The sequence below is a fragment of the Mustela erminea genome, chromosome 10 (genome assembly GCF_009829155.1).
Source record: "Mustela erminea isolate mMusErm1 chromosome 10, mMusErm1.Pri, whole genome shotgun sequence".
Classification (NCBI taxonomy): domain Eukaryota; kingdom Metazoa; phylum Chordata; class Mammalia; order Carnivora; family Mustelidae; genus Mustela; species Mustela erminea.
Window position 1 is genome coordinate 30,137,177 of NC_045623.1, and position 27,228 is coordinate 30,164,404.

General features: G+C 44.9%; 1 protein-coding gene across 1 annotated transcript in view; it reads left to right on the plus strand.

The window, feature by feature from the left end:
- ABCA4 (ATP binding cassette subfamily A member 4) overlaps window positions 1-26,586 on the plus strand; it is a 124,396-nt gene extending 97,810 nt beyond the window's left edge. The window contains exons 37-50 of the mRNA XM_032302587.1: window positions 1,116-1,231; window positions 2,184-2,331; window positions 5,391-5,514; window positions 5,860-5,989; window positions 8,222-8,342; window positions 8,795-8,857; window positions 10,093-10,199; window positions 12,585-12,726; window positions 15,479-15,613; window positions 16,384-16,487; window positions 16,584-16,676; window positions 18,551-18,800; window positions 20,293-20,379; window positions 26,170-26,586. Of these exons, the coding sequence (XP_032158478.1) occupies window positions 1,116-1,231; window positions 2,184-2,331; window positions 5,391-5,514; window positions 5,860-5,989; window positions 8,222-8,342; window positions 8,795-8,857; window positions 10,093-10,199; window positions 12,585-12,726; window positions 15,479-15,613; window positions 16,384-16,487; window positions 16,584-16,676; window positions 18,551-18,800; window positions 20,293-20,379; window positions 26,170-26,175 (1,626 nt within the window). The 3' untranslated portion in view covers window positions 26,176-26,586. The remainder of the gene's footprint in view (window positions 1-1,115; window positions 1,232-2,183; window positions 2,332-5,390; window positions 5,515-5,859; window positions 5,990-8,221; window positions 8,343-8,794; window positions 8,858-10,092; window positions 10,200-12,584; window positions 12,727-15,478; window positions 15,614-16,383; window positions 16,488-16,583; window positions 16,677-18,550; window positions 18,801-20,292; window positions 20,380-26,169) is intronic.
- The last annotated feature ends 642 nt before the right edge of the window (window positions 26,587-27,228 follow it).

The following is a 27,228-nucleotide window of genomic DNA, read 5'->3' on the forward strand; positions in this document are numbered from 1 at the left end:
AGACCACAGGGTCAAAATAAATTGGCAGCAAAGGCTTAATTATAATGTAGCTGGGGTCATTATGACATCAACTCCAGTGTTTTCTGGACACTGTGGCTAACAAGATCCTTTGTTTTATCCCAGCATTCTAAGATGAACGTGAGTCTCCATTTCATGTTATGTTAAGAGATATCATGATGGAAACCAACACAAACAACTTCTTCACGGTGGTTTTGAATAATGATGACAAATACTAGGGCTTATAAACACACGGTTTCTGTGATCTTAGCTTCCTAGCCACAGTCATCACTGAATGATACAAAACCAGAAACCGTCAATGACAACTAAATTCGTTCTTCTCTATGCTATCTACCTGAGAAAACACTTACACACGCACAGGGAGGAGTCAGAATCCTCAGGCCTCACTTTGGATAAGGATTTTAAGCATGAAAGTGCTGGGTTTTGCATTCTACTTTTTTTTTTTTTTTTTTTTTAATAAAGATGAGGATTGGAGAATTTGTACTTTGGGCGGACCCATGCATGTGCCTAGCTACAGGGATCTCTGAGCCTGAGCAGAAACATGCATAGAAGTCTAGAGTGGGTGTCTGGTGGGAGGTAATGCTAGCCACTGTGGCTGCCCACCTCTCCCTATCTGTCCTAATGTCTTTAGGACTGAATTGTATAGGAAGGGAAGAAAAGAGATGAAGTGATAAAAGGCCTCATGAAATTCAACTATTTGTTCAATAGTTCAAATAGTTCAACTCTTTGAACTTCATGAGGCCAAGACTAAATATTTTGAGGTTTTCTGTATTCAAGAGACATGCTTAGAAAGTGGAATCAGTAGGACTTCATGACCAATTAGAAAGAGAAAAGAGAGATCAGGTGGATTTTTAGAACTCATTCTCTCAAAGATAGAGACTGAAGCTTCCCTGAACTGGGAGGTGGGTGTGGGGAGTAGTAGGAGGCCTAGGGACAACTTAATGTGTGTTGGCTGACCAAGAGCTGTTCAGACAAATACAGTCAGAATCTCAGACCATTATAAGTGCTGGAGGAGCCTGCCCCCGCCCCCATTTTATGGAACAGGAGACGGAGGTCCTGAGAAGTTAAGTGTCTCGTTCTCCTCTTCTCTCTTCGAGATGAATTACGCTGTGAGCGCTGCTCTGGTGGTGGCAATCTTCATCGGGTTTCAGAAGAAAGCCTACACTTCTCCAGAAAATCTCCCTGCCCTTGTTGCCCTGCTCATGCTGTATGGGTGAGTTGTTTGAGTCATTAGCTAATGCCACCCAAAGGGAAGCCAAGAGAGGTGCATGCCCTTCTGGCAGGAAACCAGGGTTTCTGGCAGCCAGGTTAGCACCCTCTGCAGGGTGTGCTGCTACCAACCAGGAATCTGTTGCAGACTCCATGCACAGAGCTGCTTCTGAGGCTTGAATGAATGTTCTTCCACTCCAGCTGGGGCGTGACCAGGGTCTGGGAGTCCCTCATTCTCCCATCCCTCACCCGTCTCTGATTCTCATTCATCCATAGCCAACCTGTCCATCTCAGTGTCTCCTGCTGGACTGGCCAAGAGTTATTTGCACACAGAAGACTTCAGCTGAAAGGTTGCCCCTGAGCCAGGGCAGAGGATGACACAGGGATTAAATCTCATAGAATCATAGAGCAGGACATGCAACTTTATACCCTGGCCTACTCCCCACTGTGTATGTACTCATGGACAAGTAATTATCCCACCTGGGCCTCAGTTTCCTCATCTGTAAAATGGAAATAACGACACCTGGTCCTTCCTGTGAGGGCCAGTGAAGTCTTGCAGGAGCAGTGTTCTCTGTTCATCTCTCTTAGAAATAAAGAATTCAGGAGCCGGGACCGTCAGTTGTGAAGATGAGCCTCCTGGGATCTCAGCTTGGCTTTGGTGATCCCAACTAGAGTGGGAAGCATTGTGGGTAGACACAGCCCCTCTGCCTGGTAAAAGGCATGTTAACAGCCACCATCTCACTTGCTCCTCACCAAACCCCAGTGAGGTAGCCAGGGAAGAAATCACTGTCTCCCTTCAAAGATGAGGAATGAAGACCAAGGGACGGAGCCGCTTTCTGGTCATCCTGGGACTCTCGCCAGGGCAGGCATGTCCCCTCATGTGGGGGAATGCATAATATCTAGTGGTACAGAGACTGCAACTCGGTCACACTGCATTGTGTCATTTCCCCTCACAGATGGGCAGTCATTCCCATGATGTACCCCGCGTCCTTCCTGTTCGATATCCCCAGCACAGCCTACGTGGCCTTGTCTTGTGCTAATCTGTTTATCGGCATCAACAGCAGTGCCATCACCTTCATCTTGGAATTATTTGAGAATAACCAGGTGAGCATGACTTCTGTGGCTTCCTTGTTGGATTACGAAAATATTAGAGAGCGTGCCTGATGGTCAAGCCGAGCCAGAAGCAAACACTGTGGCTGGGCCCCCTTAGTGCATACGTGAATGAGGCTCCCTTCTTCCTTCCCTCTCTCCATCCTTGCTGCTTGCCTCCTTCCCTTCACGTTCCCTCTTCTTCCTCCCTCCCTTCCTCCCCCTCCCCCCATTCCTTCCTTCCTTCCCTGTTTTCAGCAAGCTCATTTAACTGTATTTGTGTGCTCTGAGTCTCATGGTTTTCTGAGCTTGTTTTGCAAGCTATAAATGACCTTTTGGGATCCCAAGCTTTTAGATCTTCTTACTCCTTCAGAGTTTCCTTGGTGACTTTGAGTGTTGGGTTTTTCTACACACACACATTCACACATACATGTGTGAGTGCACTGACGTGATTTCAAAGGAACGAAAAGGCCTACAAGGAAGTCTCCTTCCTACCCCTGACTCCCAGTCACCTGCTTTGCTTCTCCAGAGATGACCTTTCATTTCTGTTTCTGAGGTGTTCTGGCAACAAATAAACAAATGCATAAATTTTTTATCTCCCACTTTCTTCTACATATAGTAATGGAGTAACACTTACTATTCTATATGAAACTTAATTCTGAGGATAGGGTTAGAAATGTACGGTGCTGAGTGAATCACTTTTCTGAGCTATGAAGTACAGTTGTCCTGTGCATGCTCCCTAGACGTCTCCTGGCCCAGAAAGAGCCGGCCAGGCTAACCTCTAAAACAATGACAGCAGCTCCGGGGCTGTCTGTGCGCCCCACCCCTACAGCCAGCTGTGTCTGAGCCTGGGTTTGACCAGCCCAGCCGGGAACACTCTCAAGCCCCAGCAGGCCTGCCAGTGGCCTCTCTAGCCTGTTCTTCCCTCACTAGGTCTTTGAGTTCAGAGGGTGCACACCAGCCAGCACATCAGCACTGCTGTCCTGCCACCCCTGTCCCCACTCCTGCCTCTGGGCCCTGCTGGGAGGACCTCAGGCAATCTCCACTTACCCCCAGCCCCATGGCCTCCTGAGTGATTTTTCCCCAGACCTTGTCAGACTTCCTGCAACAAAACCCCACTTGTCCCATGACTTGTAAAAAAATGTACTATGTCACAGTCAGAGAAATGGATGGGAAAGAACACAGACTCTGCTGATGACAGAGCCTCCTGACATACTGAAAATGCTCCTCTTCAGAACTGTTTGTCATGGGCTCACAGCCCACTGTGTCTTAAGAGATTGTGTTACTTCAGAAAAATTAAAGAGTAAGCTCAAAACACTCTCCCTGCTGAGGGCTACACTCTTCTAGCTGACATTTCTGGAGCACATCCCCTTCCCCTGCAGAAAAGCTGCTTATTTTCTTGTAAGTCCTCAGAGAGGCAGATGCTGCAGAGATTCTGCTATGCCTCAGGAGGTTCCCAGGTCCCAGAGCTGCTGTCCCCACCGAATCAAGAGGCATCAACTAGGTGAACACCACATAATGATGATGCAGGCATAAACCCATGTGAGCTGCTTATCCTACCCTGCAGGAACTCCCAGGCCAGTCTAGAAAGGACCTGTGCCCCAAGCTAGGAACCAATATGAACCGTAGTACCTGGCATTCCATAAGACAGCATGTGATAGAAGAGCAAGGGAAGGAGACAGATAAAACACTGCAGATAAGAATGAGCTAAAGTGCTAGGCTACAAGGCTCAGGAGAATCCGGGCAGAGGAAATTCCGTTGAGCCTGGCCTGGAATAAGAAGGATTTTATTAGCCCATTTAATAAATAATGAGGTGCCTACTATGAGCTAATCATTGAGTAAGGAGGACCCAGCCCCTATCCTCCAAAATAATTAGGACCCAGTCCCTATCCTTCAGAGACCAGTGGCTAGCAGGGACAGCGGGCAAAGTAAGAAGTACTTAACCCTGTGACAGTGTTGTAGATACTATCAGAGAGAAGTAGGTATTTTACATAGAAATCTGAAAAGGCTTTTGAGAGAAGCGATTATTTGAGCTAGGTTTTTTTTAAAAAAAGATTCTATCTATCTATTTATTTATTTATTTGGGAAAGGGAGAGAGAATCTCAAGCAGACTCCACTCTATGCATACAGCCTGAAGTAGGGCTCAATCTCACGACCCTGACTTCGTGACCTAAGCCAAAACCAGGGGCTGGATATTTAATGGACTGAGCTACCCAGGCATTGCTCCAGCTAGCTTTCCAAAGTTCTGGAATCTGCCAGAGAAGAGATGGGGAGAAAGCGTTCTTTCCTAATAGCAGTCATTAATAGAAGCTAGGGGCACAAAGGCCTAAAGGCAAAAAAAGCACTGTGCTGGGAGGAGGGGGAGCACTGTGCATGGAAAGGGGAGCAAGAGAGGTCATGTGAGCAAAGGTGTGTGGGCCAGAAGGAAGCCAGCTGTGCTGTAGTGGCAGGGGTTGGGGGTGCAGATTAATGGGCAGCCTCTGCCCTCTTGGGGGAGGCTCTGGTCAACACTGTTGGGCTAAAGTAGCAACCACCATCTGACCCCCTGAAAACAAGTTCCCCCAACTCAACACACACACCAGAGAGTCCCCGTTCCATTTTTCTACTGGCAACAGCCACAGACACCTAGCTGTCCTGTGGGAGCTGAGAAGCAGAGCCGGAAGACACACAGGGCCCCTCTCCCCTCTAGCACAAGCAGGGCTAAGACCAGATGCAAGAGCCTCAGAAGCTCATCACAGCTCACAGCTGCACCATAGGAGGAAAAGCCTGGGCTGCACTCCCAGCAGCTGCTGCCTCTCCCAGGAGCAAATGCCTTGGAGGGCTGGTGTATAAGTGAGTCTGCCCTGACAGCTCCCCATGCAGGCTGCCTGCCTAGTGGCCCCTCCTGTGAGTATTCCAGAACCTCCATATCTGTGTGACAGATCCTTCCTGCGGCCAGTCTGGCTGCTAGATCCCTTCCATCTGCAGGCCTTACCCTGGTCCTGCCCCACAAAGGCCTCCAGGCCCCACCCTGCTTAGGAGGGGCAGGTAGGGTCAGTCCCCACAACTGACTGCCCTGTTTTTCTGTGTTTCAGACACTGCTCAGATTCAATGCCGTGCTGAGGAAGCTGCTTGTTATCTTCCCCCACTTCTGCCTGGGCCGGGGCCTCATTGACCTGGCGCTGAGCCAGGCCGTGACAGATGTCTACGCCCGGTTTGGTGGGTGGCCTTCGAGGCCCCAGATCCTCTGCGCAGGGGCGGGCTGCCGGGGGAGTTCCTATGCCAGACCTGAAGCCTGGGCTAGAGCAGGGGGACACCTGGTGGGTCTGGGAGTATACTTCTGCCCACAAGGGATCAATTGCCTCTGTCTCTGTGGCTGAGGAGCCACAGATGTCAGGAGCAGGCTCCAACTCTGCTCTGCTCTGACTAGAGCAACTGAGCTGGGGCCTGGGTCCAGCTGTCGCTTACTCCTTTGCATCAGGCCTGGTCCAGCTGGGCCAAATGGTGTGACCAGGTCTCTGAGGGCAGCTGGGGCAGCTGAGTGGACTTCATTCTTGTCCGCAGGTGAAGAGCACTACGCAAACCCATTCCAGTGGGACCTAATTGGGAAGAACCTGGTTGCCATGGCCGCAGAAGGGGTGGTGTACTTCCTCCTGACTCTCCTCATCCAGCACCACTTCTTCCTCACCCGATGGTACGTTCAGGCCGCTGCCCTAAGGCTGCCGAGGGCGGCGTCTTGCATCTGTCCAGGGACTTGGCTTCACATCCATGCAGCCCTCTCTTTCCTCACCAGCCCCTCTCCACAATGGTTCTCTATACCCTTAAAGGCTGGCTTGTTCTGAATAACACGAGGACAGAGACACTAAAATAGGTACTTTGGAACTTGGAAGAATCTAAGCTTGAAAGTATTTAAAATACAGCTTTTTAAAAAAATATTTTATTTATTTGACAGAGATCACAAGTAGGCAGAGAGGCAGGCAGAGAAAGAGGAGGAAGCAGGTTCCCCGCGGAGCAGAGAGTCTGATGTGGGGCTTGATCCCAGGACCCTGGGATCATGACCTGAGCCGAAGGCAGAGGCTTTAACCTACTGAGCCACCCAGGAGCCCCTAAAATATAGTTTTTCATTTCATTCACTAATATTTAAAACCTCTCACCTCATTAACAGATACTCCTTTTAAGTTGGATAATCGTCTTACAGATGATGACAATTAAGGGAGATCCAAAGTACTGGGAAATATATTTATGCGTTCACAAGAAAACAGACAAGGTGGGCCCCTTTGCTAATTAGAGATATGAGAGTGGGGACAGGGAGTAACATAGGATGACAACCAGGGCGACTGAAGCCAGGAGCAGTGTGAAGAGTGGGTGCAGGGATTGTGCCCCTCTGGGTGGGAGCAGCGGGGGCAGTGACTGCCAACCGTGACCCAGCCCAGTTGTGCCATTTTTTCCTGGCTTCTTGACCCAGGTCTTGCCTCCTTCTGACATGAGCACTCAGGTTTCCAGAAGGCTGTCCCTCTGCCATCCAGGCTGACCTTCACTAGGGCTTAGCCCAGGGCCCCCAACTGCAGATCACTGGGCCCTTGGAATGTGTGCTTTTCCAGACAGTGTTTTGCTTCTTATCCTTTCGTCATCTCGGGCTGAGTCTGGCTACATATAAATAAAGACACAGAGGACTTGGTTTGGGTTTTAATCCGTAGGGAACTGAGTTACCAGAAACAGATGTAGCTGGGAGGATTGAACGAGATAATGGGTATCAACACACTTGGAATAAAATGACGTGACCGGGAAGTGGGGCTATTATGGGGGACGATGGGGTGGGGGGTGATGTCTGTGGAACCCTCAGCTCCCACAGGCCTCCTTCTACAGCTTTGGCCACTTCTTAGACCTTGGGATAGAAGGGAGGAGGCAGACTTGTTTACCAAAGCAGACTAAGTAGCTTCAGACTCTGGTGTCAAAAAATTGAGCACGTCTTACCACATTAGGGCTGAAATCACACCAGAGAAGTATTCCACGATCTGTGGCTTCACCACAGCCACGCTCATGCTGAGAGGCAACAAACAGGCAAAGAGAAGGGCAGAAGAAAGGGAGTTTTTGGTAGAGGACATGCTAACATGTGGGGAGTTCACAGAAGGGTAAAAGTGAGGGGGTGAGAGAGGAGTCTGGAGAGGTAGGGAAGTCCTGAAATGCGCATTACCTTGGTGAGGACTTCAAGTTTAAGCCTGAAGGCAGCAGGGAGCTGTTGTAGTGTTTTAATCAGGCAGGTGAATGATCTGCCCAGTCTAGAAGGAGAGAGACCAGACAGGAGGCCATTTTGGCACCCAAGCAAGAGTCAGTGGGGCCTGGATAGGAGAGGGGCCATTGGGGGGTGGAGAAGAATAGGTTGATTGGGTAAATGGTAGACAAGACAAGATTTATGATGAATTAGAAGTGGCCAGTAGGATTGTAGGCCAAAGTGGTCAGGGAGGGTTTCAGAGAAGACGCTGTGTTTTTAAGGTTGGGGAGGCTTCTGTTTGGCAGAGCAGGAGGAAGAGGACGCTGAGGCCCTGGACATGCCTCTAGAGGCTGGGAGTCAGGGAAGTCTAGTAGGTACTAGGGACCAAGTCTTGATCAAATGGTTGGGAGAGGAGTTAGTTCAAGAGATAAGTGGGAGACGGGTGATGTTTACTGAGTGTTTACCGTAGATGAAGTGTTTTAATAATGATAACAGTTGCCAGGTTTTGAGTTCTGACTCCATGCCACATGCTGTGCCAAGTTCATCTCCATAGTCCTGTGAGGTAGACACTCTTTTCCCCTCCCTACTGTATGGTTGAAGGAGGTGAGGTTTAGAGAGGTTCAGTGACACATCCGGGGTCACACATGGGGAGATCAGGACTAGAAAGCATGGGCTCTGCACACCAACCCATTTATCTCCCCTTCCATCCTCTAGGATTGCGGAGCCTGCGAAGGAACCCATCATAGATGAAGATGACGATGTGGCTGAAGAAAGACAAAGAATCATTAGTGGGGGAAATAAAACTGATATCTTAAGGCTAAATGAACTAACCAAGGTAAGGGAGTAGGTGCAGATGAGTTAATCTGGAGGTGCCAGTTGGATCCACAGATGGTACAACATGGTAATTTGCCTCTTGCAGAATAAGCAATATGCCTATGCAAGCAATTCATTTTCCTAATTTTATGTGAGATTGTCATTGCTATGTTATAGCTTGCCTTCCAAGAACACCTAACTCCAGTGCGCTCACCCCAGTGTTCATCTTGGGCTCTGGCACAGGGCCTCAGTGGGAGCCCCTACACCTGAGCCTCACTCACCCTTCCCCCTTCCGTCTCTGCATGGTGGGTCAGCTTCAAGGTTTCCCAGGGCTCACAACGCCTCTCTGAACACCCGTGCCATTATGTATCCTCCTCGTGTCGGTAGTTCTCCCCTAAACCACCCTTTGCTCTCTCTTCCCTTCCTGCTCGAACCCTCTCGCTGTTCTCAGTCCAGTTTCTCTGCATCTTGCAGATTTATTCAGGCACCTCCAGCCCAGCAGTGGACAGGCTGTGTGTCGGCGTACGCCCTGGAGAGGTGGGTACCCTGCAGACTCCTGTGTGTGCTGCTTCTCCCTGCCGTGACAGGGATCTCGCAAAGAAATCAGAGGCAGCCACAGAGGTCATTTAAAATTTCTAGCAGCCACATGAAAAAAGTAAAAAAATAAAAAATTTTAAAAAACAGGTGAAATTAATCTTGATGATTTATTTTTCCTAATATATCTGAAGTATTGTTGCCTTAATATGTAATTTATATAATAATAAATTTATAATTTATATAAAAAATTACTGATGCCTTTAAAGCTGTTATTGCTTTAAGTTTTCAAAATTCTGGGTGTTTTATACATATAGCACATGTCAGTTCAGACCAGATGCATTTCAAGTGCTCAGTGGTCACTGTAAGGAAGGAAAATCCTCTTTCCTCTACCCTCCTGGGTTCTCTGCTTAGAGCTCTGCAAATTGGACTGATTAAGAAGAAAAAAACAAACAAATTTATTAGGGAATGATCAGAGATAAATGACAGGAGAGGTGGTTAGAACTTGGGCTTATATAGCATCTTAGCAAAGGAATGATACATTTTTAGGAAAGTGACAAGACAAAGGGAAAGGACCTTGAGTCAGTGGGGTTGGAGAATTATAGAAAAGGCAAATATGGGGGAAACCAATAGTAGATAAAGGCTGGTGAGTAGTTTGTTATGTAGATTCCTCTGGTGCTGTCTCCAGGCTAAGGCTTGGAAGCTGTTTCTGGCAATTAACTTTTATTCTTCCTGTTAGAGAGGGCAAGAGAGGACACCTTGTAAATTTATGTCTTGCTTTTAGGCACAGGAGAGGGCAGAGAAATTTCTTTTTTTTTTAAGATTTTATTTATTTATTAGAAAGAGAGCACAAGCAGGGGAAACAGGAGAGGGAGAAGCAGACTCCTGCCAACTAGGGAGCCCGACACAGGACTCCATCACAGGAACCTTGAATCATAACCTGAACTGAAGACAGACACTTAACTGAGTGAGCCACCCAGGTGCCCCCAAAGAGCTTTTCTTGTATCTGCTGCTTCTTAATTGCCTTCAGCTCAAAAGCATCCTGAGCCTAAAGTGGCATATCTTGAGGTGGCAAATTCTGCTAGCCTGTACCACACATGGCTAGTGGTCTTCGTCATGGCAGCCCAAGTTGAAAGTGTTTCCCATCTACCCACACACCTTGCCCTAGGGCCTCACAGTCCCCACTCCCTGGGCTGCTTGGGTTGTAGGATGAGGCCAGTTTATATGTTCTCCTATAGTGCTTCGGTCTTCTGGGAGTGAATGGAGCTGGCAAAACAACCACATTCAAGATGCTTACTGGAGACACCACAGTGACCTCTGGTGATGCCACTATAGCAGGCAAGAGGTGAGTGTCCTGCTCTTCCTGTCTTGGGGTGTCTCTCACAGGTCCTGAGCCATGTTCCTGTTCCAGCATAAGGAGAGTGAGCATCAGACCCTGTAATAAGGATGATCCTTAGAGCTTGGAAGATCTGTGCAGAGGAGTAGGCCTCCCAGAGAGCATGGTCCAAAATGTACCAGATGTAGACTTTCTGGGAAATTGAATTGAATTGTGATTGTTAAGACATGCCCCTGTAAGCATGGATTCTTGGAAACTTCTGGGAAGCACTATGTCATGGGTTCTTAGTCTTTTTGAGGTTATAGACTCCTTTAAATGTCTGATGGACATTTGCGCTTTCTTCATAAATATATAGACCATTATTGGGGCACCTGGCTGGCTCATTTAGTAGAGCATGTGACTCTTGATCTTGGGGTTGTGGGTTCAGGCACAACATTGGGTGTAGAGATTACTTAAAAAAAGAAAAAGTCTTAAAAATACACACATACACACACATGCACACACCATTATCCCCCATTATTTCCCTCCATACATTTTCTACATTTTTGCAAAAAGTTCACTTTTTTCCCAGATTAAGAACCCCTGTGGGGAAGTACCCTTTCTCTGGATCGAGTTTCTAGATGGGGGTTGGTTTACGAAACTTCAGGGGCTTTAGTCTGATTGGGCTGTTTTTGCACCAGTGCTTGGCTTTACCAGGCCAAGGAGCCTTTATAAAGGGAAAACTGGCATGTGTCCTTGGATTCTGGAGGGTGCCTGCTGCTCTCCGGAACAAGGTGTGCGTAAACAGACTGGTCCTCTATGGCACAGGATCAAGAATACGAGACTACACTGTTTGTCACTTTCCAGGCTGCTCCCTGAACAGCAGAGCTCACAGGCATCAGATGTGCCCAGACAAACACTCTGCCTCAATTTATAAGCAGAGTTAGGCAGTGCTGACCTCTGCTCAGCATGTGCCTGACAGGGGCCTCCTTCCCCACCTGGGACCCATGCTCAGCAACATGGCTGAAGGCCCACTGGACATGGCTCAGACCAGATGACTTTGGTTCTTCGGCCTTCCCCAGCCATCCCTATTGGGTCTAGAGCAAAGGAACAAGCAGGGGTAAAGCCAGGCCATGGCTGAGTCGGTCTCATCTGTAGATCCAGCTTAGCCTGCCACCAAGCAAGTAACTTGACAGGGGTAACAAAAGGAATCTTGGGGGACCAAGGGATAGCAGGCAGGAGGATATAATGGGATTTTCCTTAAGACATCAGATGACAGTCCAAGTAAGACATAGCCTGATGCCTAGAAGACAGAAGCTAGATGAAGTGAAAACTGGAACACAGCTGTAAGTTTAAGATGCAGGATTGGGCTCCTCTGGTAGGACGAGCTCCCATGAATTTGGAAAAATACTCTCCTTGCTTCCCTGGATGGCTTTAACTGGTCCAGCCATACCTGAAGTACTTTGTATTACAGTGCGGGGGCTGCGTGGTGTCTCTCTGTCCCATCCTGTCGCACCCATCTTTTATTCATAGATCCTAAGCTACAAGGGAAGCAGGGGAGCAGGGAGAGATTAGACTAGATTTGACAGTTTATTTTTTCATCAAGGCAATGTATTTTCTAGTCAGGGAGAACATTATCAGTCAAGGGGAGTTGATAGAACTCAATTCACTTCCTCTCTGCTCCCTGCCAGTCTCTTGCTCTGGGTACGAATCTGACTGGTTCCCCATTTCATTTACTGTATCTCTGCCAAAACCCCAGATGGAGAAGTTTACTTCCTTAAGGGCGCATGCATCTTCTCTGATTATGTCCCAGATGTCTGAAAGAGATCAGAAATCACTGGTCATTTCCTTTTTTTTTCTTTTAAAGATTTATTTACTTTTAGAGAGAGTGTGTGTGTACACTGAACGAGAGAGGGACAGAGGGCAAGGGAGAGAGAGAGAATCTCAAACAGACTCTCCACTGAGCAAGAAGCCCAATGCAGGCCTTGATCCCCAAATCCATGAAATCATGAACTGAGCCAAAACCACAAGTCAAACGCTTAATGGACTGAGCCTCCCAGGCACCCCTCACTGGTCATTTTCTAAAGCCTGATCTTCCCTTCGTTTTTAAATCCACATATGAGGTGACCCACTCCAAAACTAAAGCTGACTTGGGTAACAGAGATTCAGTTTATCCTATAAAGAGAAACTTGGAAAGATCTATTGGATTCAATGCTCAGAATTCCAGAAGTTCATCAGTTTCTAACCAAAGGGCCCCTGCTTTGAATTATAAATGTTTTGCACATTTGTGAAGCCAAGTAGAATAGAAGAGGTAGCTTGTGTATCCCATTGACAGAAGCTCTCCAGCCCCAGTTCTGTTGTCACCACCCCCAACCCGTTTGAAGAAAACTTGCTAATTGCTTTTTCTTCTTGCAGTATTTTAACCAATATATCTGACGTCCATCAAAATATGGGCTACTGTCCTCAGTTTGATGCAATCGATGACCTGCTTACAGGGCGAGAACATCTTTACCTTTATGCCCGGCTTCGAGGTGTACCAGCAGATGAAATTGAGAGGGTAAAAAATGGTTTCTTGTAGCCACTCAGGAGTTTGGTAATTCCTAAGCCTTTTTTATGAGAGTGAATTTATTTGGGATGGGAAAGCTGAAACATGCTGTCCATTCAACACATGCTTTTTGAGTGTCTACTGTATGCCAAATACTGCTATATTTGGGTGAATAGCAGTAAACAAAACAAGAAAATCCCTGTCTTCCTATCTAACAAAGCAATGTATGTATTTACCCTTGGATTCAACAATCTCACTTCTGGGAATTTACCCAAAGATGCACCCTCCCACAGTGCAAAATACACATACATGAACAGCTTCTTCATCACATTTGTAGTCACAGAACATTGGGAATTACCTAAATACTCAAGCATAGGAGATTGGTTGACTCATTTATGCTCCACGTACATAAGAAAGTCATACGCAGCTGTTACACACACACACACACACACACACACACACACACACACAGAAAATCTCTGTGAACTGATAGGGAGTTATTTCCTAGAGTTATTGTTAAGTAAAAAAAGCAAAGGGCTAAAGAACACAGGCTGAATTTTACTTCTCTCCCCCACTATTTTCTACTGAAGTATAGTTGACATACAATGTGACATTAGCCAGAAGGTTGTAACATGATTTGACAACTCCATGCATTATGCTATGCCCTCCAGAGTGTAGCTCCCATCTGACACCATGCAGTGCTATTGTAACACTATTGCAATGACAAATTCCACAGCTGGGACAGTATAGGTATAAAATGAGCCTGAAACATCTTATTATGCCAGAAAGTAAAGTGCTTAAAAAAAAAAAAAAAAAGAGGTATGTCGGAACTAGGCAGGAGCCATCTTAAAGGGGTTCCCAATAGCCAAACAGGGTACAGTTAGAACATCAAAACAATAAACACCATGATAAATTATAAGACATTGGGAGAAACAGAGGAATTCATAACTCTATACTGGTAAATAGATAAATAAGAGAAAAGGGATGGTGCTTACCTACACACAGGTGCTGAGAGCCAACTAATTAGGGTGGAAGAAATTCTAGAGTTGAAAAATCCTTTTGTAGTGATCATAGTAAAGATTGGATTGCACAAGCATCATTCATGGTTGATAAATCAAGATATTTGTAGAGCTTGAAAGTATCTCCCATAGATTGCTTATTGGTTGTGAGGGAGAAGCATCATAATTTCACAATTAAGAAATTAGACAGCACCTTAATTGGGTGATCAGAATTAATATTCCTTATAAGGGGTGCTTGGACATGTCCTGACCCTAGAGGTGATACCGTGAGAAGGACACAACACAGGATATTCTGACCGAGGACATATAACCTGAATCTTGTCATGAGAAAACATCAGACAAACTCCAAAGGAGCATTCTATTGAAAAAATATATATTGGGGCCATACTCTTCAAAGTTATCGAAGTCACAAAAGACAAAGAGAGACTATGGAAATGTTCCTGATCACAGGAGCTAAGCAGACACAGTGACTGAGTAATGGACACTAGACTGCTTCCTGTACTGGATAGAAAATAATGCCATGAGGCCACCATTGGGCCAGTTGGCAAAACCAGACTATGAAGAACAGATCAGAGGACAGTATCAGAACAATGTTAAATTTAGGGACACTGATAACTGCACAGCAGTTATGTAAGAGTATTTCTCTTCTCAGGAAGTAGACACTAAAGCATTTAGGAATAAAGGGTTATGATATATAACTTACCTTGAATGGCCCTGAAAAAATCATATAAGTGTCTATGTATGCACATGTGCACACACACATGCATAAGAGGGAGAGAGAAAAAGAGAGTAAAGTGTTTATGAATATTTTTGTATTATTCTTATTTTTAAACATTCCTGTAAGCTGGAAACTATTACAAGTAAGAAGTTAAAAGTGAAGCTTACATTCTAGTGGGAAGGACAGATAATAAATAGATAAGTAAGTAAAATATACAGTACATTTGCAAATGAAAAGTCAGTAGGGGAAAAATAAAGTAGGGAAGATTTTTAGATAGGGTGGCATAGGGCCAGCATCACAGAGGAAGTGACCTCTGAATGAAGACCTAAAGGAACTGACAGAGGGAGTCATGGGGATGGCTAGGGGAAGAACATTTCAGGCAGAGATCTAGTAAGTACAGAAGGCAGAAGCCTGGTAGGCTTGTCTCCAAAGACTTCTCTAGTTTTCTTTCTGTGCATGCGCTCCCCCCCCTACTCCCCTACACAGTAGTCTTTGCCATAATTTCCACTGATTTTTCTCAAAGCACTTTTATAATCTGTCATTATTTCGATTGTGTGTCATCTCCCACTCCCATCTGTGAGTACAACAGCAAGGCTATGTTCAACATTATTCCAGGGCCTAGTGCAGTGCCTGACTCATAGCAGGGCTCGATAAGTACATATTAGATGCACGAGACTTCAAGTGTGACCCTGTTGAAGGGTGGAAGCAATGGGTCTGAGACCCACCAACAGACCCTGGGACTCTTCCACCCTTACCCGTAGTCTGGGACAGTGGGTGAGAAGCACTATCTTGCTCTTTCTAAGGTTGAAGGTCATTTCTCTGGGGACTGTACCAAGCCACACTGTGATGTAAGGCACAGTATGGAAAGGAGATGTCTGGCCCCTGAAGCCCATGAACCCCCTGAACCTCCGTATGTCAGCCTAGCTGTGTCTGTCGTCCTAAAGTGAAATCCGGGAGCCTAAGACTTTGAATTGGTGGATGTTCGCTTGTTTTTCTTTTCACAATGGGTTTTCTTCCTCTTCCCTAGGTGGCAAACTGGAGTATTCAGAGCCTGGGCCTGTCTCTCTACGCAGACCGCCTGGTCGGCACCTACAGCGGAGGCAACAAGCGGAAGCTCTCCACAGCCATCGCACTGATGGGCTGCCCGCCTCTGGTGCTGCTGGTGAGGGTCACCAGGACTCATGGGGATAGATGATCCTAAGGGCTTGAACCCTGTGATTAGGCCAGCAGATTTAGAAAATACAGTGATTTGTTTTCATCTAGACTGTTTCCTGTACTGCTTGTTTTGAGCACATCAAGCCAGTGTTTGGTTCACAACTCTTGGGGACAACAGGAGTCATAACATATTCTCACACTGAGCCCCTGGGAGGTGTCTTGTGGGCCCACAGGCTCATAGCAGGGAAGTTTAGCCCCTCTGGTCAGAAATTACTACTGCTGGAGGATGTCTTTTCAGGATACAGAGTGGGCAAGAACACTGGCATGGATCAAAGGCTTGTGTGATTCTCACTGGAGCTGCACCACACCCAAGGCCCTTGTGCCGGTGCAGTCAGGGGTTTATGAGGACATGGGCTGCAGGGCTGGGAGGCGACTCATACAAGTCACCTGGGCTATGTCTCAGCCTCCTTGCAAGTGTGTGTATAAGGTTGTTGGTTTTTTCATTTTTGAGATAATTCTGCCATTGTCTTAATCTTAACCCATTCGTGGGCTGAAGGGGGTCAATAGATATGCATAATGTCTCTCTACTCTCCTGGTTGATCCCCTGCTTTCCCTACCCAAAGCCCAGGTTCCCCAAATCTTGCCCACTTGGGGAGGCACTTTGTGTATTGTCTGCCAGAGAGCAGAACTGCTTAGAAGGGGGCAGCCAAGGAGGGTACAATAACCAGGAGAGGCAGGCTCCAAGCCTAGCTCCCTCCCCTCTCTGCCTCCCCACAGGATGAACCCACCACGGGCATGGACCCCCAGGCACGCCGCATGTTGTGGAACACCATTGTGAGCATCATCAGAGAAGGGAGAGCTGTGGTCCTCACATCCCACAGGCAAGAGATTCCTGGGGGCTGGAGCAGAACAGGTGGGCAGAGTGGAAGGCTCCGCACACCCCTGCCCCTGCTTACTTCCTCTCTCCTGCCCCACAGCATGGAAGAATGTGAGGCTCTGTGCACCCGACTGGCCATCATGGTAAAGGGCACCTTTCAGTGTCTGGGCACCATTCAGCACCTCAAGTGCAAGTAAGGATATATGCTGGGGGTCACCTTTGTTACCTTCTTTGGTGAGAGAGGATGTCAACAAGGCCCTGTGCTCTCTACTGACACTTGGGAGGGTCCTGCTCCCCTTATCATGTGGGCAGAAGCATGTGGTCTGGGCCTTGTGTCACAATAGCAGACAGAAAAAGCTGCTGTGCTGAAAGAAACTTCTCTAGATTGGGCTAATTGCCTGCAGTTGAGGAATCCCTGAGTCTCCAGAAGGGGTTCTGATTGGGCCTGGAATGAGGAAGGGTCACTACCACAGCCTCATTATCCCACCACTTATCCCAACGGATCCAGCACCTATGGCCTATTTAATAAGAACCCATGACCAAGGGCACCTGGGTGGCTCAGTGGGTTAAAGCCTCTTGCCTTCAGCTCAGGTCATGATCCCAGGGTCCTGGATTGAGCCCTACATCAGGCTCTCTGCTCAGAAGGGAGTCTGCTTCTCCCTCTCTCTCTCTTCCTGCCTCTCTGCCTACTTGTGATCTCTCTCTCTCTGTGTCAAATAAATAAATAAAATCATTTTTTTAAAAAAAAAGAATCCATGACCAAAATAGGGATCATTAGGAGACCAAATAGCCCGAGAATCAGTTTTCCTTTAAGACATGTTTATGCTTTTGAGTTTGAGAAGTGACCATGAAGTATATGTCAACCAAAAATGCCAGTGTTCTTCAGTAGGATTACCCTGTCCGCATAAATTGTAAACTGTCATAAACAATGCATTATTTATAATAGTTTATGTCCCAAAACCACAATTAATCAGCTAAAATGAGGTTATGATAATAATGCCATTCTTCCTTGCATTCTGATACACTTGATAAACTAGGAAGGGTGGATTTGTAGTTATTACTCAGTTATTTAACAAACGCTTTTTAAGAGCCCAGAATATAAAAGTCGCTGTGCTCATTGGTAAAAAGAACAGTACATACCTACCTTATCCAGGCCAAAATGCTTAGTCTTGTACGCATGGAACTGTTACCCAAGACACATCATCCTTCGTATGCATCAGGGCAGATGAGTGATTGAGAGGAAGGTCTAGTAGGTTAGCAGCATTTGAGTGACGCTGCACAAATATCTAGGGGGACTGACATCCACCTCAGCATACAAGGTCGCCAGAGCCATAGCAGAGCTTCCTGGGTCCAACGGCAGAAGACATGGATGGATTCCCCATTGTTTTCCCTCTGATCAGTATCCTCATGGTAGAGCAGGTGAGAAGGGACTATCTCCCATGTGGAGGGGCAGTCAGTTTTCCAGAGCTGCAAGGAAAGATATTTTATTGTAGAGGGGAACAACCCTTGGTCATAGAGAGAGCATTGAGGTAAATTATAACTAACACAGAAGGGGGAAGAGTTGAGGGTCCTGACCCTAGCAGCTCCCACTTGTTCTGGAAATTTCCACAGGGAAGTGCTGCTTCTCAAGTCTTGGTGCCCTCCTGGGGATCTCTTTGAAGAAGGAGGCAGCCTTTCCATTACTGAGTAAATACTAGTTCCAGAGGCCTTTGTGGGCAGGTTGTGATCTCCACAAGGGGCTAAATCTACCTTTGGCTTCAGCAGGTAAATGGGAGGGAAAGGAGCAGGGAGCATCCATGTCTACAGGAGTTGGACCCAAGAAGCTGTGACACAGGTCTGGTGACTCACTTCACCACACAGACATTTGGACCTCTACACACTAATACCAGACTATTTTTTTCTGGGAACCATCACAGGTTTTTTCCTCCTAGTGTTAAACATGCACACAGGTTCTATAGTATGGGCCTATCATCCTCAATATTTTTGATGAATCTATTCCTTATTTTGGAATTGCCTTAGACCCAGCTACTAACAGGCCCGTGCCGGGCTACCCTGCATGTCGCCTAGGTTTGGAGATGGCTACATTGTCACGATGAAGATCAGATCCCCAAAGGAAGACTTGCTTCCCGACCTGAATCCGGTGGAACAGTTTTTCCAGGGGAACTTCCCAGGCAGCGTGCAGCGGGAGCGCCACTACAACATGCTCCAGTTCCAGGTCTCCTCCTCCTCCCTGGCCCGCATCTTCCGGCTGCTCATCTCCCACAAGGACAGCCTGCTCATCGAGGAGTACTCCGTCACGCAGACCACGCTGGACCAGGCAGGTTGCCCGCCGGCCCCGTGTGTGGCAGGGGGCTGCACACAGTCTGGGCTGGAAGCCACATGAGTGCTGGCGCCACACGCCTTATTTTTCATGCTCTGGTGCCTCCATCCATTAGGGTAAAGCTTGGCAGATCCAAAATTGTTTTCCAACAATATTTTAGTCATCAGCAAATTTCATTGACTTTACATCATCCTTCCCCACTATACTATGATCTTTTTTCATTCTTCCTGGTTGGTGGTAGTGGCTCTTATTTTTTTTTTTTTCCTTTTCAAATCAATGTTATCGATGCTTAATTTTTTTTTTAAGATTTTATTTATTTATTTGGCAGAGAGAAATCACAAGTAGATGGAGAGGCATGCAGAGAGAGAGAGAGGGAAGCAGGCTCCCCGCTGAGCAGAGAGCCCGATGTGGGGCTCGATCCCAGGGTCCTGGGATCATGACCTGAGCCGAAGGCAGAGGCCCAACCCACTGAGCCACCCAGGCGCCCCTCGATGCTTAATTTTCATACAATCAAATGCACCCATTCATTTCAGTTCAGGGATTTTTTTTCTTATTATGGCAAAGTATATATAACATAAATAACTATTTTTAAGTGTACAATTCAGTGGCATTGAGTATAGTCACATATTGTGAAATGGATCACCATCTCCAGAAATTTTTATCTTCCCAAACTGAAACTGTATATCCATTAGACAAGAATTCCCCATTAACCACCTCCCCCAGGCCCTGGTAACTACTGTCCTACTTTCTATTGACTACTACACATACCTTATGTAAGTGGAATCATATAGTATTTGTCCTTTTGTGTCCAGCTTATTTCCCTTAACATAATGTCCTCCAGTTCATTGACATTGTAGCATGTGTCAGAATATTCTTATAAAGGCTGAGTCATATTCCACTATATGTATATACCATGTTTGCTTATCCATTCACCCATTTGGACATTTGAGTTGTTTCTGGGGGGTTACTGTTGTTGCCATTTGGTTTGTTTTGAATAAACATCCTTAAGGCCGCTTAATAAAGCAGTGGGAATAGGCAAGTCTCCATATACCCTTTGAGGAGCTGGCTCACCAGTACCTTTTTGCCAGCAGGTGAAGGCTGGAGCAGGAATCATAGCCATAGCGCACATTGAATAAAGAACAGAAAAGAGGGGAGATCGGACTCCTCCTTCTATTTTTGCTTTTTTTGTTTTCAGTTTCTTTAGAGGTTTAGGAGGATGCTGCTAGCTGAGAATCTACCTGGAGTCCTCTGAATCTTCCCATGGGAATTCCTTTGACTCAGCGCAGAATTCTAAGAAACGAGTCTATCCTGGGCATGGGTGGCTAGGCTTTGTGGGTGGGCCACCCTCCCCTCCTGCAGGACAGAGCTGCTCTAGCAGGGCCATACATTAACTGTAGAATACAGACAGAAAGTGGGTGGGTGGATGGGTCAAGGATACCATTTTTCTGGGACCATCTACCTACTCTTGCTCTCCTACTCTTGTCTCCAGGTATTTGTGAATTTTGCTAAACAGCAGACTGAAATTCATGACCTCCCTTTGCACCCTCGAGCCGCTGGAGCCAGCCGACAAGCCAAGGTACTCCTGCTCCTCTTTCACAGTCCACTCTCTGAGGCAGATCCTCAGCTCAGGGACTGGTACGCTGGGTCTGAGGGACCCCAAGGTCCAGATTGCCTCCCACAGAGAGTCCGCCCCATACCACATCCCCACCACATTCCCGCTGCTCCCCACCACTTCTGTGCTGAGGGACTGTTCAGTCAGTGGTTGTGGAGGTTCCTTTTATAATCAAGAAGCTATCTAGGTGGTGTGGGACAGCATTTTTGAGAACTTTCCCACATGCTTTTCTTATAGTGAAAAGACTTGGTTTTGGAAATATGAGGCAGGGGGGCCCCTGGGTGGCTCAGTGGGTTAAAGCCTCTGCCTTTGGCTCAGGTCGTGATCCCAGGGTCCTGGGATGGAGCCCCGCATCAGTCTCTCTGCTCGGCGGGGAGCCTGCTTCCCTTCCTGCCTCTCTGCCTACTTGTGATCTCTGTGTGTCCAATAAATAAATAAAATCTTATTAAAAAAGAGATTTAGAAATATGAAGCAGGGAAAATAGGAGAGAGTATTACAATGTTTGGGTTGTTAGGATATTTGACATTTATGTTTTTGGCTGTATATTTGAGTTTAAAGGAAGGAGATTAACTGGCACTTCATTTCAATGGTGGAAATATTTGGTTAGAGAAAAGATAATTGTCTGTTTTAGGAAGAGGACTTATTTTTCTGTATAAAAATATCAAGGGGTGCCTTGCTGACTCAGTTGGTGGAGCATTCTATTCTTGATCGTGGGGTTGTGAGTTCAAGCCCCACACTGGGTATAGAGATCACTTTAAAAATTAATTGATTTTTAAAAATCTCAAGTTGGTGAAGGAAGAAGCAATAGGAAATGTGTATCCTGGCCTGTGATAACTCTTGGGATAGGTGCTTCCAAGATCCATCCCTGGCATTGTGCTCCATGTAAGGAGCATGTCTACCCCACCCCCGTTCCCCAGACAGAGAGCACTAGAGAAAGCACTGGAAGAAGCCCTGTCCAAGCACCTTGGCTTATACCAGGGAATTTTTTTTAAAAATTTGTAAGTAGGCTTCAGGACCAATGTGGGTTTGAATTCATGACCCTGAGATTGAGGGTTACATGCTCTACTGACTGAACCAGCCAGGTGCCAAAGCTTGGGATTTTAAAGGGACAGATTAATTCAGTTATTCTGTCCAAAATTGCATAGAGAATAAAATCAAGGCATTTCTCCAATAAGCATCAATGTACAAAATCTTACTTCCTAGCAAATTCTCATTCCTTCCACCAGTTTCTTTTTTTTTCTCAGTTTCAATGTTTCACCCCATTTTAGTTTTTAAATAAGTTTGAGACCTGTTAAGTATTTGACTTCTATTTTTTATCCAATGAAAGAACTAAACACGTATGGGCTTTTTGTGCACTTCTTAAAATTGTATAACCTTATTTCTGAACTTACTCCCTAAGAAGTTTTAAGTGATCTCTTATCTACACTTGATATTATTAAATCACCCAATTTCACATTTAGACATTTCTAAACCAAAGAATTCATAGGACAAGTTTTCAGTTTCAACACGTATAGGTATACATGCCATATGGTGATTTGTTCCAGAATGAAGTTATAATAAAGGACTCTACTCCTAGATTCTAGATGACATCAGTTATATAGAATAATAGATGCTGTATTTATACTCAGGGTAGATACTTACATTCTTCTAGTAAGTCTGGAAAAGTTTAAAATAACCTATTTGGAATAATGGAATTCAAATTCTATTTTTGAAGCATAAAGACAACATTGGAACTTTGCCCAAAAGAGGTAGATGATAATGATTGTAAATAGAATTTATGAAATGTAGATACAGTAAACATCCTGAATTATCTACTTCTGAAAAACATGATGGACAGACTTTTGGCCAGTGCTAATTTGTCTTACTGTGTCGATTCAGGTTTTATTAAAACTCTGTTGTCTCTTCAAGGGTGAACCTAAGTGTTACATAGAATAGTGAAGCCTTATTCAGGATACTATTTACTCATGAATCACCCCGTACTAGCTGCACTGCTTTGACAATGCAGAACCTAAAGTATCTTTTCCAAATAGCTTAGCAAAAGGTATCTTCCTTTATATATAGCAGTGAGACTTGTTTTGTATAATTGCTCCATAGTATAATCACATTTGAAAACTTAAATGTACTCTACTATTTTAGATATGTTCCTTTACAGCTGAACCTCCCACCAGTTTCTTAATTGCAAAAAACCTCACAAATCTTACCACTGGTTGAAACACTCCTTTTCAAGGCCATGCTTGCAATGAATTTTTCCCCTTCCTCTTGACTAGTAGAGATCTAAAATCTACTTGGCAAGGTTAACCTTGTATCCCATCTCCCTAGAGGACCCAGAAATGCCTAAGCAAAGGCACCTGTCCAGAGAATGATAGTTCTGCTAAGATTTTCTAGGCACTCTTCCTCATTTGCAAATCTGATACTTAGTGTTTATACCTCTAGAAAATTATTCTTTGAAAGCCATTTGCAGTTATGAGCCTCTTTTATAACTCACTGGGTAGCAGAAGTGTTTCCTAGAACTAACAGTGGTCTCCCCACCCAAACCTGGTATATTCTCTCTCAGAGGGCTAACACCAAGTCATCTCTGGTCCAGGTAAGGGGCACTGATGGCCTGTGATCTGCGGCATTTAATTCCAGACTTTTCCCCCTTATTGGATGTGACCAATTTTCTATGTTGTTTGTCACATTTTAGTATAAAAATATTACAATAGAAAACCTACTGTAACACCTTTATTAAATTGGTATATTTTTACAATAAATTTGTGATTCAAACTCTAACTCTGACTTAATGACATAGTACCTTTACAAAGGTTAGAGAGAATTCTCTTGTATAATGTTGTATGTAAATAAATGTCATGAAACAAATAGTAATTACAGTCTTGTTTACATTATACCACTTTAAAATAGTTTCCCCTAACGTCTCTTACAAACAAGAAAAAGGTTGTTTCTCTCAGTAATTTATAGAAAACATTCACAGCCTGCCTCCAAATACATGTGACAGTGCAGCTACAGGAAGTTCAGCCTCTGGTGGCTTTCCAGCCCCACTCGTGAGTGAGGGCTACCACCAGCATTTCATTATCTAGAGAGCAGTGTGTCTGTTTAGCAAGAATGCTTTGAATTCTTGAGGGACTCAGAACTGGAAAATATCCTTTGGGATGAGGTTTGTGGAATGTCACAATCTTTTATGGAAACGAGTGAGGGTCAAGGTTTCTATAGATAACTAGGTGATAGATGATCAGTCAACTTAGAAACATCTTAAATGGGCTTATAAATTAGTGACCATCATGTTTGTTTTCCAGAAGCAGGAACAACTCAGATAACTTTCTTGCCCTTAGCCTTTTTTTGACTGCAATTTTATTATTTTTTTTAATTTTTTATTTTTTATAAACATATATTTTTATCCCCAGGGGTACAGGTCTGTGAATCACCAGGTAATTTTATTATTTTTTAAGATTTTATTTACTTATTTGAAAGAAAGAGAGAGAGACAGAGTGAGAGAGCAGGTCAGAGGGAGAATCAGACTCCCCATTGGGGCTGGGAGCCTGATGTGGGACCCGATCCCAGGACTCCAGGCTCATGACCTGAGCCAAAGGCAGTCGCTTAACCAACTGAGCCACCCAGGTGCCCCTGCAATTTTATTTTTTAATTGAAGTGTCATTAACATGCTGTATTATATTAGTTTCAAGTATACAATATAAATTATTGTAAAAATGTAGTGATTTGGCAATTATATGCATTACCAAATGCTCACCATAGTCACCATACAACATTGTTACAACATTACTGACTATATTCCTTATGTTATACTTCTCATCCCTATGATTTATTTATTTTACAACTGGAAGTTTGTATGTCTTTATCTCCCTTACCCATTTCATCCACCCTTCCACTCCTCCCCCTCTGGCAACCACCAGGTTATTCTCTGAATTTATGAGTCTGCTTCTGGCTTGTTTATATGTTTTGATTTTTAGATTCCATATAAATGAAATCACATGGTATTTGTCTTTTTGTCTGACTTACTTCTCTTAGCATAATACCCTCTGTGTCCATCCACATTGTCTTGAATGGCAGAATTTCATTCTTTTATGACTGAATAATATTGCATTGTATATATGTGTCACATCTTTTTTTCTTTAGTTTTTTTATTTGGGTATAGTTGACTCACAATGTTACATTAGTTTTAGGTGTACAATATAATGATTCAGCTTCCCTATACGTTATGCTATGCTCACCACAGTACACCATGTCTTTATCCATTATCTATCAGTGGACACTTGGATTACTTCTATATCTCGGCTATTGTAAATAATGCTGCAAAAAATAAAAAAAATAGAATACATGTATCCCTTTGAATTAGTGTTTTTGTTTTCTTTGGGTAAATACCCAGAGGTAGAATTATTGGATCAAATGTTATTCCTGTTTTCTACAGTGTTTTCCAGAGTGGTTGCACCAATTTCTATTCCCCTAGAACAGTGCACAAGGGTTCCATTTTCCCCATATCCTCACCAACACTTATTGTTTCTTGTCTTTTTGATTCTATCCATTTTGACTAGTGTGAGGTGATATCTCATTGTGGGTTCAGTTTGCATTTCCCTCATGATTAGTGATATTGAGCATTTTTCATGTTTCTGTTAGCCATTTCTTTGGAAAAATAACTATTCAGGTACTCTGCATATTTTTAACTTATTAATTTATTTTAATCCATTATTATTATTATTATTATTATTATTATTATTATTAAGTAGGCTCCATGCCTACTATGGAGCCCAATGTGGTGCTTAAATTTACAACACTGAGATCAAGACCTCAAATGAGACCAAGGGTTGGAGTTTAACCGACTGAGCCACCCAGGCACCCCCCAGTCTGTTTTTGAATTGGATTTTTTTGTTTTTTTGGTGTTGAGCCTGATCCTTATTTATTGTTAAAGAGTTTTCATGTATAATTTATAGCCTTATCAATTCATTTCTGAAGTACCTGCAGTCTTGCCTGGGATCTTTGCCCCACCTCAAAGCATTTTCTTACCTCTTAATACTAAGTTAATCGTCTTCTCAAGAGCTTGTGTGATTTTTAAGCTAGATAATTGATAAACCACATTTTGTCTGGATGTAGGCAGACCTACATTTAACCCCCCCTTGCTGACACTCCTCCCATCCCCCACAACTGGTATAAGAATTCAGCCTTCTAACTGGAGACCTTGTCTCTCTAGTTAGAAAGGTGTCCCCTTCTTCAGGAGCTGGATATAATGCTTGAGTTTTGATCTGGAGCCTGCTGTCCTAAACCCTAGCTCCAATTTCTCCCACCCTTCCATGCCCTCATCAGATTTTTGTGCTTCCCAGGAGCCACCTCTTTGGAAACTACACAAAGGGAATTCTGTACCTCATGAATGGCCTAAATTATGACTTCTTGGCTTATAAGACAGGAAGAGCATGGTAACATTTTTAGGCTAAAAAACAACCCAAAAGATACCATGACAGCCTTTGGGAACTGTACGGAGAGTATAGAGTCCCTCAAAGAGGCAAGCATGTGCACACAGATGGCATGAGCTTTTATAATGTCTACACCTAAGAGGTCATCTGGTCCAAGCTTTTCACTGACAAGGAAACAAGCGTTGCTCGTAACCTTGGTGATCTGACAGAATCCTAGGATGCTCCACTGAGCTTCCTTCAGCAGTTGACAGCTGTTTAACTTTGAAAATTTAAAAGCTGATATGCCATCTCTTCACAAAACCAAGATGACAAGAGTCCATCTGATCTCCTTCCACAGGTCTGATCTCCATACCACTCATTCCCTATTGCTGGAGAGAAACTCTGGACAGCTGGGAAGGCAGGAGACTTTGCCATATGGTCATCTGATTGGACCGGCTCAGCCACAGAAACAAACCCAAGCAGGCCATACCGCAAACTCTGAAGGGGACTCTTTCCAAGAGCAACCACAGCTGACCCCCTCACCTGAAACACCTGATGAGGAAACTGACCCAGCCAAATGAATGCAAAAACCCTTCTAATCCAGCCCATCCTACTAGTAGCTCTAACTCCATATCACACTCACTTGGAGTGGATCTGCTGTCCTCTGTGTGTGTGTATGTGTGTGTGTGTGTGTGTGTGTGTGTGTGTGTGTGTTATTTTTAAGGAGAAAATAAAGTACAAATGTACTTATCACAGACTGTTTGAATCCCCTCATCTCCCTGGTGTGCCCCATCTGGTATTTAGACATCCTTTGTGTGGGTGTAGCTTCCTGTCATGGCGTGAGCTTCTGTGAGCACTGCTACCACAGAAGTGCTAGTCATGGCAAGGTTCTGTAATGCCGGGGTGGATGTGAATGGCTTGGTCCTGATATTCCATGTCAAGTCTGCTTTGTAGGGTTTGAAGAAAACGCCCAACTGGCAATACACATAAACATTATCCATTGTCAAAGGGTATTAGCCAAATCTAGGTTTCATGACTGTTTGCCCAGCTTATTTGAGTGCCTACCTCATAGGTATAATTAGGACAGGAGACAAAGAGGCAAGAACAAGTGAGCGTGGATGCTTGGTTGGACATGAGATCCAACTTGTCTCTGTAACTGTTTACAGATGTCATGTAATACTGTGCCATTTCCACGGTGCTGATGTGTGCATCTTCTGCAGGGGTGTCAGGGAGTAGTGGCTCATGAGACATCTAATTATTTGCAGAAAAGCTCACGAAGAATCAGAACATAATCGTTTTAAACCAAACCATTTTGGGGGCGCCTGTGTGAGGGAGGGGGACATAAGCACTTGTTCGTGGTGGGCTGTGGTTGTTTTAGGAAGGCTTCTAGGACTGGAAAGAGACAGGTATGGGGGAA